Consider the following 17,500-nt stretch of genomic DNA (forward strand, 5'->3'; position numbering starts at 1 on the left):
TATCCTGAACATCAGCGGCAGCAAGATGGGGAACAGACGAACAGCTAACATCCGGAGTCTGGGATACTCAGACCTGTTCTGCCTTTCCAAACAAGATCTAATGGAAGCACTTCAAGAGTTCCCCCATGCCAGGGCCCAGCTGGAGCAGAGGGGGCGGGACATCCTGCAGAAGGAGGGACTTCTGGAGGAAGTGAATGTGTCTGCAGGGGAGGAGCTCGAGGAGAAAGTGGAGAGGCTGGAAACCAGTCTGGATCGGCTACAGGTCAGCACTATTAGTTCACTGCTACTATTGTTACATTCCATGCAGTGATTGCTATATTGATAAAAACTAATGATATCCTTGTTTTCAGACATGCTTGGCCCGTCTGCAGAGTGAGTTCAACTCTTCCCAGTTGCGATTGAAACAGCGACTCACATCCCTCGAACACAACATCACCACAGTAGCCACAGGAAGTGGTTTCCTGTCAGACGCCGACGGCAATGAGAGTGTTTCTGGTGGTGATGGTGTCCGCAGTGAAATCAACATCCGGCTCTGATGAAATGGCACACGGCATTTTTACTGTCACAAAATACTATTACTCTTATTCATTCATACAATTTGAAATACAAAAAATGATGATGACCAGTATTTGACAGATTATATAAATTTTTTTGTTTTACTTTTTAAAACCTTTTGCCTCTCACAATTTTACACCTGCTGGTGTACTCTGAATTTACAAAAACAGTAATTAACTTCATGTCTAAAGCACCTTGATTAAAATACAGCTCTGCTTGAAAAGCTTTGCATCTTAGAAAACATTTATACCAATAAACCAATACAAAGGTTGCAGACATACAATAAAAAAAAAAACAATAAAACATATAGTTACACAGTAAAATGATTACTTATATTAAAGTTCGGAGAAAGGTTTACTCAGGAATACACTAATGGCTTGTACATATCCTAACCAATACACTACCAGTAGCACATTATTAGTTGTTCTCATTGTTGGCCTTATCCACTAGGGGGCATAAACTTTCATTAAATCCAAAGGGAATAAAACTTGTGCTAATACACTTGATATCCCTCATAACTGAATCACACAGTAAATGAAGTGATGACAGCCAGGGCTGGAGGCATTATGTTTTCAGGTTAACTGTTTGTGCATCCCATTCTCATTTCTCAATCACAAATATTCGTTTTTGAGCGCACCGTCCAGATGCTTAGTGCACTGTATGTTGCCACACTCTAATTAGCAAGTGAGAGTATGGAAGTAAGTGAATTGAGACACAGCATGCATGAGTTTCTTCTGTTTGAGTAGAGATGACTTTACCTCCACCTAGAGAACAACCTTCCCTGCCTTAAGAGGGAATTGAAGTTAGAAGTAAATATTTTAGTTTGACAACACACAAGACACAATGTAACAGTTAGATGTTTCACGAATGTCAAACTCCTTTTCTGTCCTATTTCTTTAAACACATTTTCTGTCACAGGTTTTCTTTTTAGAGTTGTCTGTAGTGATGTCTTTTTAAGCGCGGTCAAGATTTTTCTTTTCACTCATCTGCTCTAGTTGAAAAGAATAATGTGGAAGGTTTTTTCCCTTTTGTGTTGGCAGTACTGACTCCTGATGATTAAATGAAGTGAACATGTTTTAAAAAATGGAAACATTTTCTTCTTTCTCTTTTTTCTCACTTTGAAAATCTGTTTTATCAAAAAAAAAACTCTCTTCATCGCTTTATTATTGAAACTATTTAACCCAAACGCTGGCCATTTATTTTGAGCATGATAGATGCTATACTTCTTACAAAACTACTTTATAACCATGAAAGACTGTGGATATGTGTGTGTATGAAAATGACCTTGTTTGACAACTATAATGTGGTCACTGCATGTTCTGCAGCGTGTCAGCAAGTGACTTGGGACCAAAGTCCAACATCACATGACTGTAAGATTTCAGGAAGTGACTTTTAAAGAACTCGTGGAGACTCTGAGAAATCACTGTGTGAGAAGGTAGAAACACATTGTTTGTTTCTCTGTAGCTTCCTCTGTGCTCCTCTTACTTTACTCACACTTTTTTGTCTTTCTGTTTTTGATTTTCTCTCTCTTTTGTGCCACTCTGCTTCCAATCTGTGCTCTGTGCTTGTTTCTTTTATTGCATCCAATTTTATTTTCCTTTCTCAGAAGACTGTTTTGTCCCCCTCTTTCTCTTTCTTTTTGTCTTTTATCTTTTCACCTAGAAAAATTGATCACAACAGAAAACACTCAGGCTCTTGAGTGTGATCAATGATATTATCTGAGTTTGTTGACATTTGTATGTATGGCTGTAAATGTGAGCACACTTGTATGATTGTGTGTGTATGTTAGTGTGTGTTTCAGAGATGGAGATCAGCTGTGTGTTGCTGTGTGTGACACTGGTAGCCAGTGTCACACCAGTGTTGGCTGCAGCAGAGGTAAAACCTGGTTTTGTTACAATTTAAATGTTTTAATGAACTAAATCTATAAATCACTGTTTGATTACAAAGATTATATTTTTTTCCACTTTTAAAATCTTTATTGATGTCCATCACAGTGAACATGTATATTAAAACAAATACAAAAAAAAAGGGAATATAAAATAATTTTGATAACAATCAGCAAAGAGACATTGTGCAAGAACATTGCATTAAATCAATTAATTGATGGACCTACGTACAAGAAGGATAATAAAACAAATTCAGTCAGTCATTAGATTTCAGAACCTCAAGTGAGTGGGTCCTACAATTTTGAATGAAGCAAAACATCCTTTAATGTTCCCCAGCACGGACTTATAGTCGTACAACAAACATACAATAATTCAAAATGTTGCATGTAGGCAAGACATTACACACTACAACAGTGATATCAGAAACTTCTGCTTTCCCAAGCAACAACACCTGTTTCTAGTTTCTTCATTCTCCATGCACCGGCAATACTCATACGCCACCTAGTGCTCAGATATACTGCATAAATGCATATAAATAAACAGATTAAACTGCATCTACAGTCAGCATGCTCCCTCAAAGGTGTTCATTCCACAACAAATAAATAAAATAAATACAGTATATTTTCTCTTATATTCTCACATTGTTGCTTATTCAAATCCTTTCCTAGGTTTTTCTTTCACGTGATCATTTTGTGGTGATATTATTATCATACGGGCCATTTGTTGCTTCTGTCTGGCTGCTCAAGACATCTATGTATATTAAAATACATTACTAGGTTAAGATGACATATAACAGGTATGTACATGATGTATTTGTGTATTTTAGCCTGGTATCATAGAGAGCCTCCTGCTGGCCACCCATCAGCGTCCCTGGCTCTGGGGTGTCTATGTCTTCACTGTTGGACTTCCCATCATTCTCTTCATTAGCTTCATGTGGCCTGACAAGGTACAGTGCAGCTTTGTGTGTGAACTGTGTGGACAAACTATACAGCTATAAAAAGACTAAGTGTGAGAGTGTGTGTGTGTGTGTGTGTGTGTGTGTGTGTGTGTGTGTGTGTGTGTAGCGGTTTGGGCCTCCTGATCAACAGTATTACTACAAGAAGTCTGATGATGCTCAGCCAGACGATCCTGAGACCTCAGGGCAGACAGACTCACTGGATACCAAAGGTAATGTTTTATTTTTAGATTATCACAGGAAGTTGTAGTATAGGGCAGAAAATCAAGAGCATGTTACTTATGGTAGTAAATATGATGGGATTTACTGGCACCTTTCTTCTCTTCTCTTCTCAGGTGAGGCTGATAAAGCTGTAACCAGGAGGAGAGAGACTCGGGGTAACCAGAAGAAGTCTGACTTAGGCTCCTGAAGGTGAGTGGAGGTGATAATGACCGATAATGAAGGTGCAAAAACTCATCTGGAAGTGTTAACGCATCACATTTACATATTGGTGCAGATATGAAGTATGATCTGGTTTCTGAGTACACAGTGTGAATGATGGAAGTGAACAGAGGGGCAGTTCTTTTTTATAAATAACCCATGACCACATTCTGAGAAATGTTCTGGCTCTGTGCTATCAAGCAAAAACACGGAATCCAGGCACAGTTACAGTGCTGGGCAGAGCAGGATGTCTGGCAGAGAGGTCGTACATCATCTTGCAAAATACTTGAAAATGTTTTAGCATCTGTAGCTGAAATGTCAAAACCATTTTCTTGCATTTTATTTGCCCCTTTGCCAAATTTGTATGTTGAATTTTCTGTGTGGAAATGTGAAGACCTTTTGGGTCAGCGCTGATTACAATGCCACAGCTCTTTTGATAAAACATGAATAAAAACGGCTGCAGGCAGCAGCTCAGTGAGGCAGTGGGTGATTAAAAACTGATTTTGAATGTTTTTTGTTTGTGTGTTTAGGATCATTGATCAGTGCAGTGCACCTTGGGAGAAGAAATCTTCTCAGCTCACAAGAGGATGCTGAATAATCATCATATCTTTGGCCAATGGTACTGATGACTGGATAAAACAGTTTTTAATAGAGCAAAGACTGAGGATTGAACTAATTCAATATGTTTCATTATGGCATTTCTTCATTACAAGTATCAGTATAGTCATGTTTCAATGATTTATGAACCTAAAATAAATATTTCTCCAGTTGGGTATATTACAGTATTATAGTGCACACATTAAGAAGCCAGATGGTAATGCACTTCAGGCATTTTTAGCTAATAAAAAGCTCTGACACAAAAATATTGTGTTTAATGTCTTCAGAATCTGATAGTAACCTCCATATATACAACATATCTGAGCTATTAAAAGGAGCTATTTGTAAGTTTTACTATTGCTACATAGCCATGTTAGCAAGAGTTGTTTACTTACCAGTCAAGAAGAAATGTTGAGTTCAGCATCAAACATCATTCCTTTATTCTCCTGTTTCCAGCAGTGGAATGAAACCTTCTTGTTTTGCTTCTATTTCTGTCACGTCTTTTCTTTTACTGAAGTTAGCATGCTAACCAGATAGCCCCGGCTCATCTCATCAATTTCCAGTAGTGACTCACTGTAGCTCCCAGTCTGCCCTGAAGATGTAGCGCTGTTATATTATAACCTCTTGTATTATAAAGACAACGATGGCTGAAGCTCTTGTCAAGCAACAACAGGAAATTTACAAATAGCCCTTTTAAATAGGATTTGATGTTTGATTCTTGTCTTTAGTGATTGTATCTGATTTGAATGTTATCCTAGCTTAATTGAAATGACACATCTAGATTCATCATTGAAGTTGAGCAGCATTTTGTATTTTGTTAAACTAATAGTTTAATATTTGGGAAAATAAACATTTTTGTTTTCATATGATACATGCTATAAAACCTGCAGTTTAACCATCTAAAACCATGTCCATATTGCAAGTAAAACCTGTCTTCCTCTCTTAGTGAGGGATATTTCTGGAATATTGTCTTCTGCATTTTGAATAATCAGTAACAGCCACATTATTCACTCAAGTTCCTTTGTGATCCTTTGAGATGAAATGTCTCCTTTTGCTCTGCCTCTTCCTGCACTGTCCAGAGCTGACCTTTAGTGGCATTAAGATACTCTCAGCATTTATTTGAAATGGCACAATGCAGCTCATCAATAAAGTGTCTGCTTGAGTCTCTTAAGGACTCTTATGGAGAACATGAGCTGGATGAGTGGGCATGCAGGGACAGGAAAATCAAAGCGCTGGCAAGAGGAGACCAGAAGAGAAGAAGAAGATAAGACAGACGACAGAACACAGACAAAAGGAGAGAGATTTAGGGATTGTTGAACAACACTTTGACATATTGTCTCCTCTGACCAAATGTATATGTTTGGAGAGGAATATGGTTATACTTTTCACATGACCTTCTGTTAACTTGCCTAAGTAATCCTTCTATTCTCTGTTCTTGTCTACTCTGTTCTATTAAATAGGACCAGAAAAGAGTTTTTCCGAAAAGTGCAGCCAGTTTTGGCAAGTGTAAATCTGTTGTAGACACTCCCTGCATATTTTCTATATTTTATGGCTGTAGAGAATCAGGTATTTCATCGGTTTCTGGTTCTCCTTGGCCACAGCTTTGTTTTGCCCCAGGTGTGGGGAGAATTGAACACGCTGTTGGGCAATCAAACAGATAAAACTAAACTGTGAGAGGTAGAAGTCGTCTCGTTTCTTGACTTCTGGTCTTTTAGTTTTGTGTTATCTAAAGAAGAGGAGGATGACAGGCTCACTGCAGCTGCTCACAGGACTGATAGTCTTCACAGCTTGGTCTCAGTTTCTCTGTGTAAGTACTCTGCAAAGAGTCAGTCATTAACTCTGCTGTTGTGCATTTAGTTTGGAAATATCAATATTCTAAGCCACAAATCTCTTTGACTTCATTGTTTATAAGCTAATCTCAAAATGTGCTTGTGTATTTTTCACTTGTAGGAATGCAATATCATTCTCTACCTTAATGTGTGGTTGACATTGTATCTGATTACACATCTACATGTGTACAATTGATGAATTTCAGTAGGTCTTAAAAGCACTCTGGTTTAGAGATGTAGTCTTCAAGGACCAATTCCAACAAAAGTGAGAAAAAATGTTCACATATTAACAAATGGGGAAACAGCTAGCTTGACTCTGTCTGAAGATGACTAAAGTAACCTTCTAGCACCTATATAGCTTGTTTGTTTGTGATGCCACTGTAAAGTTCCCAGACTACCAACAGAGACTGACCTCAGCCGAGAAACAGTTTGTCGCAATATTTTATTTTAGTCTTTTTTTTTTATATAGTAAACAAGTTAATAGTGGTAATTCATGAGCTTCAGAGGTGCTGGTAGGTGGATTTTGTTACCATTGGACAGAGCACAACCAGGCTAGCTCTTTCCATTATTTATGGTAAGCTACGCTAGTTGCTGGTTGTAGCCTTATATGTACTGGACTGATAGTGTATGGCTGTGGTATCAATCTTTACATTGAATTTAAAATAACAAGTATATTTCCCAAAATGTCAAAGTATACTTTTAAAGTTATATCTAGCACTAGATCTTGGGTTTAAGATCAGATTATTGCCACTTTAGTGCCATTTGCTAGTGTAAAGTTAATGTTAAGAAGATAAAAACTTTTTTACAATAGTGTTCCTGCTGTGTATCCAAATTTTCCACATTTTGCTGGAAAAAGTATAAATATTTGACAGACCAAATAACAGTGAAAAAGAAATACTGATGTTTTCATGCAGCTGTGTATGTGTCTTTATTAATACTTTATGTATATGTTTCATTCTGTGCATATTTTATCTCAGAATGGGGTCACGAATATGAATATTGTATTCATATAATATGAATATGAATGATGCTCCTTACTAATATAGCAGTAAAACTGTCTGTATATAATGTGTGCGTGTGTGTAGGGGTCAGACATTTGCCGGGAGGAGGTGGCTCGTCTGCAGGAACAGGAGAAGCTTCTGAAGGGCCAGCTTCAGAAACAAGAACTCCTCCTACACAGATTACAGCTGCGGAATCAACCTGGCAACAACAAACAAGCACAAGCCGACCAGACCCAGGACACAGAGTACACAGGTCAGCCAGACCCTCTGCCCCAGGAGTGGGAAACAACAATGAAAACTGAGCTCAAAATACTGCAATTCAGATGTCATATTACAAAAACAGGAACCAGATAATGTACCAAATACAGTGTGTGTGTGTGTGTGTGTGTGTGTGTGTGTGTGTGTGTGTGTGTGTGTGTGTGTGTGTGTGTTTGTGTGTGTGTGTCAGACTGCTCCCAGCTCTTCACTTCTGGCTTCAAATCCAGTGGTTTCTACAGACTGAAGAGCTTCAGAGCGTACTGTGATATGAGTGAAGGAGGTGGTTGGACTGTGATACAGAGACGGATCAATGGAACAGAGACATTCAACAGGTGTGTCTGAAGTCTGATACTGTGAGTGTAAAATGATTAAATCATGGGAGAAGTTATCTATCTATCTATCTATCTATCTATCTATCTATCTATCTATCTATCTATCTATCTATCTATCTATCTATCTATCTATCTATCTATCTATCTATCTATCTATCTATCTATCTATCTATCTATCTATCTATCTATCTATCTATCTATCTATCTATCTATCAGGTCATGGGTGGAGTATAAGGATGGTTTTGGAGACATGAATGCAGACTTAGGAGAGTTTTGGATTGGAAATGACAACATGCATCATATCACTGCACAAGGTCAACACCACTTCTAAAAGCTATTGGTCTATTTTGTTATATTGCTAATGCATCAAATGACAAGCACAAAAAAAAAAAGGTATAACCACTTAAATGAATACTGGTGTTAAATATCCTATAGGTTGATTTTTTCTCAAATTCAGAAGACTTTTATTGTTTAACTCTGTCTGTTCCAGGGAATTACTCTCTGAGGATTAACCTGGAGGACTTTGATGGTAACCAGCGCTATGTTGAGTACAAGAACTTCAAAGTGGCTGATGAAAAGGTGTTGATGCTGACTGACAACTGAAATGTCAAAAAACCTTAGATATTAGACTTTGATAATGTTGAGGAAAATAACTAATATATAGTAACTACTTGGTGGATCTAATCATCTTGCTTTCACGTGTTGACATATCCATTTTCCATCTTTCTCCTTATGTACAGGCTTAAAGGAATTGATGAGAAATAGCTGGCTCTGTTGAAAAGTTTAAAAAAGTCTGTTAACCAAACCCATAAAGCTCAGTAATGAACAGGTTCTACCTTTTTTTTTTGTATGTGTAAAAACAAGAAGTGGTGGTTTTACAGAGATTTGTGTGATGAAAGTACTTCTTCTTATTTAAAGTGAGAAGGGTACTGATGTTATCATCTTAAACTCTGTAGGAAAACTAATTTTCTAAAATGTTTAACTATTCCTTAGATTTTTAGCTTCTGCAAGGTGACCAGCTCCTCTTACACTGTTTCTCTCTCTGTCTGCAGGATCACTACCGACTAACCTTTGGAGCTTATGTAGGCACAGCTGGTGATGCTCTGTCTGGAGGTTATCAGGTTGGTGTGTCAGAGTGGGCCAGTCACCAGGGCATGAAATTCAGCACCTACGACCAGGATAATGATAACTACCAAGGAAACTGCGCCCAGGAAGACAAAGGAGGCTGGTGGTTCAACAAGTATGGTTTCGTGGTTAGACAGAGTGCCCTTCCACCAAAATGCACATAGATGCAAACATACACAGCAAGATGCACAGAGCTTATCCATTACTGTAAAAAAAACAACTAAATATTAGTTCTTCTTCTTCTCTCTCTCTCTCTCTCTCTCTCTCTCTAGGTGTCACTCAGCCCATCTTAATGGCAAGTACTACTCCAGTGGTCACTACAGTGCGACAACAGATGATGGTGTAGTTTGGTACACTTGGAGAGGATGGTGGTATTCCCTGAAGACCAGCATCATGAAGTTGCGACCCATCGACTTCAATATTGACCCCATTGACGACCCAAATGCTGTCAACCGCAACCCACCTTCCTAGATCAGACATGAGCAGATATTAAATCTTTGTGTTTGTGCAGAAACAGCTTGGCAAGGAGTAAAATCACATTTTACATTTAAAAATATACTAAACATACTATAAATCTAATTTTAAGATCCTCTTAAAGCACATGTGGACTTGTTGATAGATTGCATTTGGATGGAGAAGAGTAGCAGTAACAAAGCAGAGCAAATATAGCCAAGATGAATCAACACCCAAAACTCTGAAGTGGTAAATGTAACTGGACACTGTACAACATAGTGAAACTTTAGGTAGCTTACATAACAACATATGTGTAAGACTTAGTCTGTAACATCAGGACTTGTGAAACTTTTTGCCTGTTTTAGAGACATGAATGTTGCAATGGGAAGTAGCACATGCACACAGCTGTCTGTTCTGGTGGAAAAAGGGGAAATCTGATGTTGGTGTGTGTTTGTCAGAAACAGACAGAAAGAGACTGAAGATGTTGAAAGGATACATTTTCGTTTCGGCTGTAGCAAGAGCTGAAAGGGCTTTTAAAAAAAAAATAATAATGTGATAAAATCAACATGTCATCATATTCTTCAGGCTACAATAGCATAGAGTAAGCTGAGTTTAGAAATGCTAATTTTCCCATATGTTATTGAGATGAACATAAATTGTCTATGTAACAAAAGTAATTGAAATAAATTAATGCTATTATATTCTTGAAAACAATAGCAAGTCATTTCTGATGACGCGACAGTTGGCTTTTAATTATAATCACAAGAAAGATATGGGGACTTGGGCACTGATGTCTTCCAGTTGTTGTGCAGAAAGCAAATATTGGCATGTTTTTGCAGCAAATTCATGCATGTAGCAATCCAAATGACAAAAATCTATAATTTATCGGTCATATTGCTATATCCATTGATGAAAAGTCTGCTGCAAATCATTTGTTTGATTATGACATAAATTAAAATGGTTTATTATTCTCTAGGAGTTACATAGTTTCATTTATGAATATAAGACATTTAGGGATGAGGAATGGTCTATAATTTAATATTGCAAATACCCTTTGACAAAATATGGAACAAAGGCTCTCTACATTGATAATTTATTTATTTATTATCATTATCTACAAAAACAGACATCAGGAGAAAAAAATAAATAATATCCAGTGGATCTCCAGAGTCATGTGTGTGTGAAACAAGCTATGCTTTGTCATTACTGTAAAAACATAATTTTGTATTTAAACTCATTGACGTCCTTTTATCTCTAAACAGAAAGCGTATTAATTTATAATGTCAGACAGTAATTGCCTGAAAGAAAAATCGCTCCTCAGGGAAACGGGGCACTGTCCTTTATCTGCTTGTACGCTTGATTAAGATCCGTAGCTGTCCTGTTGTGTGGTGTTTTTCCCAATTCATCCACAGCAACGTTCAACCAAAACGCCCCCGTCCACTCATGCTGTCTCGTTCACTTAAACAGGCGCACCGTCCGTGGTTAACACCAGCACTGATTGGCTGAGACTCTTGGACGTTCAGATAGATTGGCAGTCAGCTGGAGCTCGAGGAAAATAACAGTTGCTTGTTTTTAACTGACGGGGATTTTGGACCGGACATATTTTTGCCACTGTGTTTGTGACACTTTTAAATCACCATCTCAAAGATTCCGATACATTCTTTTATACAGAGGGAGAGCGACAATGTAGTGTTGTCATCGTACACCTATTTTTAACGATAGGTATGTAAGCTAACATTAGCTCATGTTGAATTGGTTACTTAGCAAGAAAGCTAGTTGCTAGCTAGCTGTCGTTATTGCTGTTAGTTTAACTCTGAGTCAGAGCATTCTGAAGTTCGACATTATTTGCTGACTCTTAGCATAATTTTGTGTTCTTTTTTGCGTTGTAAAGCAGGTAGCTTGACAGTAACTTGGCTTCCGAGTTTAGCTTCCTGCTAGCCCAGTTGGTTAGCAACAGTCACTAAGCTACTCTTCCACCTATTTGTCTCCAAGGTGACGGTGGTTGTTGCTCCATCCATCCCATCACCCCGGGTCTCTCTCTGCCTGCTCTCTGGTCAACCCCAGTCGCTTAGTCAAAGACAAGCATAGTGTCCTGTTGTGTTGTCTGGAGTACAGTGTTGTGGATGACTAAGCCGGCGGGGCTCCGTGCCTGTATCCGCCGGGCGGGCCGATGCTAGGAGCGTGGAAAACATAACGGTGTCGGTCGGTGAGGAGATGTCAAAGCGGGGATGCCTCTTCCTGGAGACAGTGTTGTAGTCGAGGGTATACACGAGTGTACACAGTATACCTACAGCTGTGACTTGCCATATAGACTGGCGGAGCAACTTTTCAGCCTAACCAGCAGTGACACATATATGGATGGTGGGGTCGCAGTATGCCCACCCCCTCAACTACCACTACACCACTGGCTGGAGGGAGTAGCAGCACCGGAGGAGAAGAGGGGCTCATGTCTGCCACCTCCACCTCTTCTGTCGACTCCTCTTTCCGGTTCGTCCCGGCTTTCTGCCTGGGCGTGGTGGCAGCAGTAGTGTTTCAGCTGGCCTGGGGAGGCCTGACCCTCACCTCTTTCTTCTTGAAGCTTTTCATATATGTGTCATTCGCCCTACTGTGTTTCCTGGCTGGGAGCTTTGTTCTGCTAGTCAGGAAGAGTCCTCTAAAAGTCAGCTGCTTTGACAGAAACACAAGGCAGTCAGCTGCATGGCAGGAGTTCTTCAACAAGCTCATGGTAAGACACTGGTATCTCTTAGTTTGCTCACGCACAATACACCTTTGGTGACGCACACACTCTCTACCAGCTCCCCATGATATCACAGCAGCATTACGCTATTAATCATGTCATCAGGAAGCATTCTCCATTACTGCTGGAAGTCACTGATAGGCAGAGAAAAAGGTAAATTCTGCTGTTATCTAATGGCTCCTCTGGCATGTGTAACCTTAACTTCAACAGCCTGGCATACATGTAACTTTAATTTTGACCGTGTTGAACACACACATTCTAATTTGATATTTTACATGTTTGCATCCCTAACTATCATCCTCTGCTCCTTGCAGCCTCTTCATCCTTTTCACCCTCAATTGTTTCCCTCCTCTTCCAATCCTTCTCTCCTCTCTCATCTTCTCTGCCTGCCCCCAGATCCTCACTGTGTTGTTTTATAATAGATGAGGCAGCGTCATGCTGCTCGATTTAGACACACTTTAACACACACACAAACATGTACACACACATTTATGGAGATTTATTCTTCAAGGAAAGTGATTGTGTCCTTGCAGTTGGCTTGTGGCTCACCTTAACAGGCAGCTGCAGCCCAGCGGCTGCTGCTGTGTACCTGATGACTTATTGATGTTGACAGTGGAGGGATATGGTCACAAGCAGTCGTCTGGACAACATGTATGAGCCATGACAAATTTGAGCTGCCTTGTTTGTCAGGATTTTAGGCTTATTAGACACAGCTTTCAATCTTCCCTCCCTTCCTTCCTTTCCTGTTGTTGCCCAATATTTCTGTCTTTTTCTTTTTTTAATGTGGTCGTCTACATTTATGCTTGAAGTGAAGCAAAGTGATCTGATGCTCTTGTTGTGTTTTCAGGCTCGCTTTATGGTGCCAGTTCAGGAGTCAAGCCAGAGCAGGAGGGTGGTGGTGTCACACAATGTGGACAAAGCTCTTAAGGAAGGTAATGGATCACCTTGGTGTTTTATGACCACCTTATGTTCACATTATGCAAATACATGTGGAATCATAAATTTTGGCCATTGTATAAACATTAGCTGCGGACATTGAAGCAAACATTGAAACATTAAAATGATAGAAAAACATATACACTTTCCACTGATGGTGTAGAGGCCACTTCAGACAGCAGCCTTTTGAACAGCTCTTGTCCTTTACGGAGCAAGCGCGAAAAACAAAGTGCATCAGCAAGTCAGGATCCTTAAATTGCATCACATTACAGTCGGATGCCTGAGATCACTTGAGATTCAAATGTGACAGTTTTTTAAAAGCTTTACGTTTACTGCTCACACTATAATGCAAGAAGGACATATTCAAATGTATAAGACAAAAACATGCACTTTCACTCTGAGTGTATATGATGATGAATTGGCCCTTTTTTATGCTATCTGTTATCACTTTTGTTTGTTTCTGCCATTTAATGAGTGTCTTAAGTGCAAATGTAAAATGTCTCTATTATGAAAATGTCCTTAAAAATTCCCTCAATGGCTTTGTCTTCCAAGAATATATATAATATAATGATATATTATCATAATATTGCAAGATATTGTCAGTGCCCTGCCGGCAGCAGCACGACTTTTGCTTTCAGTACAGTTTGCAGTCATAGTGTTCAACATCAGGTCAGAATATTATTAACGTTATGTTACATTAAATCTTTATCACTTTAAAAATTGTACCAATATTATCATGTACCATGTTTTATGTCACACCCCTGTTTTTTTCTAAAAGTCCCACAATGCAATTCTTGCCTTTTATTTATCTTGCCTTATAAATATGTAAATTAGTTAAACAAGTTATGCAACTCTATGTTTGACAGTGGTGATGCAAAGGTGATGACAGTAAAGTGTCCAAAATCTCAATTACTATCTATTACAGTTATTACTGGAGTACCCAGTTTAGACAATACATTTTTTTTTCACTTTTTCAAAATGGAGTTTTCACCTCCCTCAAAAACCGGCACTATTGGAAAACTTCAACTTCTGTTTTTGAGAAAACTGCTGACTGATGGAGCTCTGTCTCTGTTAGTCACCATGAACTGTCACCGATCCCTCCCACCCATAGTGGATTACAACAGTGTCCTGGTCATAACACACATACACAGTCAGTGGAACAATATGTCTGGCTGCCAAGTAACAGATGGCTTCAGGATTTACACCAAGGGTGTGTATTTACACATGCTCCTGTGTGTGTTTTGAAAAGGTCCTTTAGTCGGAGTGTGAGTTAATGATGACATTATTAGGATCACAGTCGAGCCCTACTGTGTCAGTTATTTGATGATTAGTGTTTCTGTATCAGCTTTGTGTTAGTGCTTGTTTCTAGGATTTAAATGCAAGCATTTAAGTTCACAGAATTAGCTTCTCATGGACCTTATCATTGTTTTCTTATCTTTATTGTTGCCAATACTAGCACGAGAAAATGCATAAAATAACTTGTTAAAAAGTATTTATCACTTTTCTATTTTTTTTATTTCCGTGCCAATGACCTCTAAGTTAAGATTCTTAGAATTGTTTTCCAAAAAAACACAACAGTTTCCAATGATCTTCTAAAAAATATTTGGATAGTGATCTACAAATATGTCACATGCAATACCACTGTTGGCTCCTCTGCTAGCTTTGTGAAGATTCCTTGAACTGCAAACAGTTGAAAGGCTGAAAAACGTTTTCTTTATTTATCAGATCAGAAAAGAAAAGTTTAGATTTGCATCTTTTCACTTTAGTGATGATTCAGATATGGGAAGTACTACTTTCTTATCTTCAAAGCAAATCTGAATTATTATGTAGTTATTATAGTGTTAATGTGAATTGAAATTTCACTGTTGAATTTCCTTTTTAATGCATAAATAGTGCTGTTTAGAATACTTCTGGTGGGCTAGTAATCTTACTTTAGTGTAAATGCTGAAGGTGCCATCATTGAGGTCTGGCTCAGCTGTGTGGACCTCCATTTGCAAACTTTTGTCTTTGTCCACAACCCCCCACAATTTTTATGTTGCAGAATAGTAAGTTTTTTTAAATTTCTTACTCTGGTAAACATCTTGTGTCCTCTTGAAATGATCCCTACCCTCAGGTCTGAAACCACTAATGTACAGTTCGTTTTCAATTCTGTGTAAACAGAAACTTAGCAGTGTCGCCTCACAGCAAGAGAGTCTTAGGTATGAATCCACCATCCAGCTGCGGCCTTTCTGTGTGGAGTTTGCATGTGTTCTGCATGAGTTGTGCATGAATCTCTGTGGGTTTTGTCCAGGGGCTGTCATTTCCTCCCACAGCCTGATGAAATTCAGCTCAGGTCAATTGGTGACTCTAAATTGCCTGTAGGTCTGAATGTGACAGTGGTTGTTTGTCTTTGTATTTGGCTGAGTGTCTGTATGTGTCAGTCCTGTGATGGGCTGACAACCTGTCCAGGGAGGGTTAAGCTCCAGCCCCCCAGGGTGGGTTGCAGCACTGCACAGAATAAGTGTGTGTAGAAAATAGATGGATGGATGAATGAAGCTTCCTCCACTTTCTTAACATTGCACCAGTGTACACCTGGGTTATAGGGAAATGAAACGGGTGTGGGTAGTTCAGGGGTCCTGGGAGATTTAAACATTCACAACAAAACAGAGATCTTGGACAGCTTCTCTTTTTAAGATAGCAGAAAATTCAAAATCCATTTGCACAGACTTATGGTCGATGGTAATTTTGCTGTCTTAGAAAATGTCTTAGATGTAGATGCGTTAGAAAGTGTCATTTGAGTCTTGGAAAGAAGAATTATCCCGCACACTGCTCTTGCTCAGCAGCACAATGTATTGATGATCCTAACATTTTTGTGTCTCTAGACTTTCGTCAGAAGTAAATATTTAAAGCAAATACTTCTCCTAATTCCTTCTGACTAAGTTCAAGAGAGACCGAAACGTTAGGATGAGCAGTAAATCGTGTTCCTGAGCCAGTATGTGGGATATTCTGTTTTTCTTTAATCCAAAAAGACAGTAAAGTAATATTGACTGCATCTTTAAAAATGTTAAACATATATTTTCTCTGTCTTCAAAGGATTCAAACTGTAATGTAAAAAACAATTCTTTATAAGCTTTATGAAATCTAATTGTTTCTTTCTCTCCAGCTGCTGTGTCTCTTTACACCGTGTCTAAACAGAAGGCATAGTGTGAGTAGCCTAGAAACAGAGCAACAGCAACAGCCTTGGTGCTCTGTGTCTCTACACAGGAGGGATTCAGGCACAATATTGAGTTTTAGGTTATTAACGTTTTAGAAGTGCTCAGAACCCAACACACAGTCGCTGTAGTTAGCCAAATAAAACCAGGAAAACTAATTTGGAGCGTAAAAATGCTGTGGGCTGTATTTATGAGCATGTAGCACAAGTTAAATGTGAGTTGTTAGACTGCCTCTGTGGACAGATGGATTGATTAAAATAGAAGCACATCTGTGCTGTCAGACCCACGTGTGTGTGATGGTCGACTGGAGAATGAGACTGAAACTTTTTCTGTGTAGACATGCCGTGGACTGCATCTTTTGACAAAAAGTATATTCCAATTCTCTCTGTCTGTGTCTTTCCCCAGTTTTTGACTTTGCCTACCGAGACTACATCCTGTCCTGGTACATCCCTCTGAGTCGTGATGAGGGCCAGTTGTACTCCATGCTGTCGGAGGACTGGTGGCAAATGATCGGGCAGTTGAGATCAAGGCTTGCTGACATAGACCTTGTCAACGTGGTGTGTTACGACAGCATCCGAATCCTACACACACACTTCACTGACCTCAAGGCTGCATCTGCAAGGTACAGACATATATAGTTGTAAATAGTTAATACATTAGCTTTGTTGCCCCAAGGTATTCATCAACCAGAAATCAAGAAAGCCAGTAAAATAATGTGCTCCTAGTGTTGTAATGTTGGTGCTCGCAAGATTTAACTATCACCTCTGGGTACAGCTTCCTTTGCACAAAGGAAGCTAAGTGTCCATAAGTAGCAGCGTAATTCTATCTACGAAGATGGGGTGAAATTATAGTAGTTTAATACAGCGTAAATAACATTACAGTCCTCCAAACTCACTTCCTTTGCCTGTAGGTAGCATCTGCCAGGTACACTTACACACACACACACACACACACACACACACACACACACACACACACACACACACACACACACACACAGAGAAAACAGACAGAGTGATGATTCACACATCATCTGGTTTCATTATCTTGGCAAGTCAGGCGAGGCTTATGATTTGATCTCACTACAGAGATGTCTGGCCTCTCTTGCCTTCAATAAGTTAGGAACAATGTAGCGGCACTGTGTCTTGTTCAGTTGAGTTTCAGAAGCAAAGACAGCGTGATGCGACACAGCTGAAGTATGAATAACAATAGCAATGTTAGGTTT

At 39.1% G+C, this 17,500-nt stretch overlaps 3 protein-coding genes across 6 annotated transcripts in view; all 3 read left to right on the plus strand.

Annotated features, from left to right (window-relative positions):
- Window positions 1-14: 14 nt before the first annotated feature.
- Window positions 15-5,282, plus strand: LOC111667596 (cyclic nucleotide-gated cation channel-like). Of its 3 annotated transcripts, XM_087178547.1 has the most exons (7): window positions 15-262; window positions 351-1,990; window positions 2,345-2,430; window positions 3,268-3,387; window positions 3,506-3,608; window positions 3,732-3,807; window positions 4,347-5,282. In XM_087178547.1, the coding sequence occupies exons 3-6, from the start codon at window positions 2,359-2,361 to the stop codon at window positions 3,803-3,805; spliced, it is 369 nt and encodes a 122-aa protein (XP_087034673.1). In that variant the 5' UTR covers window positions 15-262; window positions 351-1,990; window positions 2,345-2,358; the 3' UTR covers window positions 3,806-3,807; window positions 4,347-5,282. The 3 variants fall into 3 exon arrangements, with proteins under 3 accessions (XP_087034673.1, XP_023279107.1, XP_087034672.1); XM_087178546.1 differs by lacking the exons at window positions 15-262; window positions 351-1,990 and having other exon boundaries at window positions 2,002-2,430; XM_023423339.2 differs by lacking the exons at window positions 2,345-2,430; window positions 3,268-3,387; window positions 3,506-3,608; window positions 3,732-3,807; window positions 4,347-5,282 and having other exon boundaries at window positions 351-1,645.
- A 687-nt stretch (window positions 5,283-5,969) lies between these two features.
- Window positions 5,970-9,942, plus strand: fgl1 (fibrinogen-like 1). The gene is made up of 7 exons (XM_023423349.2): window positions 5,970-6,220; window positions 7,328-7,496; window positions 7,692-7,833; window positions 8,050-8,147; window positions 8,324-8,412; window positions 8,886-9,073; window positions 9,231-9,942. Exons 1-7 carry the CDS (start codon window positions 6,155-6,157, stop codon window positions 9,427-9,429), a joined length of 951 nt encoding a protein of 316 aa, XP_023279117.1. The 5' UTR covers window positions 5,970-6,154; the 3' UTR covers window positions 9,430-9,942.
- Window positions 9,943-10,930: 988 nt separating this feature from the next.
- Window positions 10,931-17,500, plus strand: part of snx25 (sorting nexin 25) — an 18,968-nt gene continuing 12,398 nt past the window's right edge. Inside the window, exons 1-4 of one of the 2 annotated variants that reach the window (XM_087178548.1) lie at window positions 10,931-11,133; window positions 11,404-12,136; window positions 12,996-13,080; window positions 16,681-16,897. In XM_087178548.1, coding sequence (XP_087034674.1) covers window positions 11,786-12,136; window positions 12,996-13,080; window positions 16,681-16,897 — 653 coding nt within the window. In that variant the 5' untranslated portion in view covers window positions 10,931-11,133; window positions 11,404-11,785. The remainder of the gene's footprint in view (window positions 11,134-11,403; window positions 12,137-12,995; window positions 13,081-16,680; window positions 16,898-17,500) is intronic. The other variant, XM_023423363.2, reaches the window with a different exon arrangement.

This window comes from Seriola lalandi, unplaced genomic scaffold (assembly GCF_002814215.2).
Source record: "Seriola lalandi dorsalis isolate HSWRI2012SDOR001 ecotype SW California unplaced genomic scaffold, Sedor1 jcf7180002054691, whole genome shotgun sequence".
Lineage (NCBI taxonomy): Eukaryota > Metazoa > Chordata > Actinopteri > Carangiformes > Carangidae > Seriola > Seriola lalandi.

Excerpts from the sequence above, each read along its gene's own strand:
- LOC111667596 (XM_023423339.2), top strand. The coding sequence starts at position 26 with ATGGGGAACAGACGAACAGCTAACATCCGGAGTCTGGGATACTCAGAC. Across the intron at positions 263-350 it reads CCAGTCTGGATCGGCTACAG|ACATGCTTGGCCCGTCTGCA; the intron begins GTCAGCACTATT and ends CCTTGTTTTCAG.
- fgl1 (XM_023423349.2), top strand. The coding sequence starts at position 6,155 with ATGACAGGCTCACTGCAGCTGCTCACAGGACTGATAGTCTTCACAGCT. Across the intron at positions 7,834-8,049 it reads GGAACAGAGACATTCAACAG|GTCATGGGTGGAGTATAAGG; the intron begins GTGTGTCTGAAG and ends TCTATCTATCAG. Across the intron at positions 9,074-9,230 it reads GGAGGCTGGTGGTTCAACAA|GTGTCACTCAGCCCATCTTA; the intron begins GTATGGTTTCGT and ends CTCTCTCTCTAG.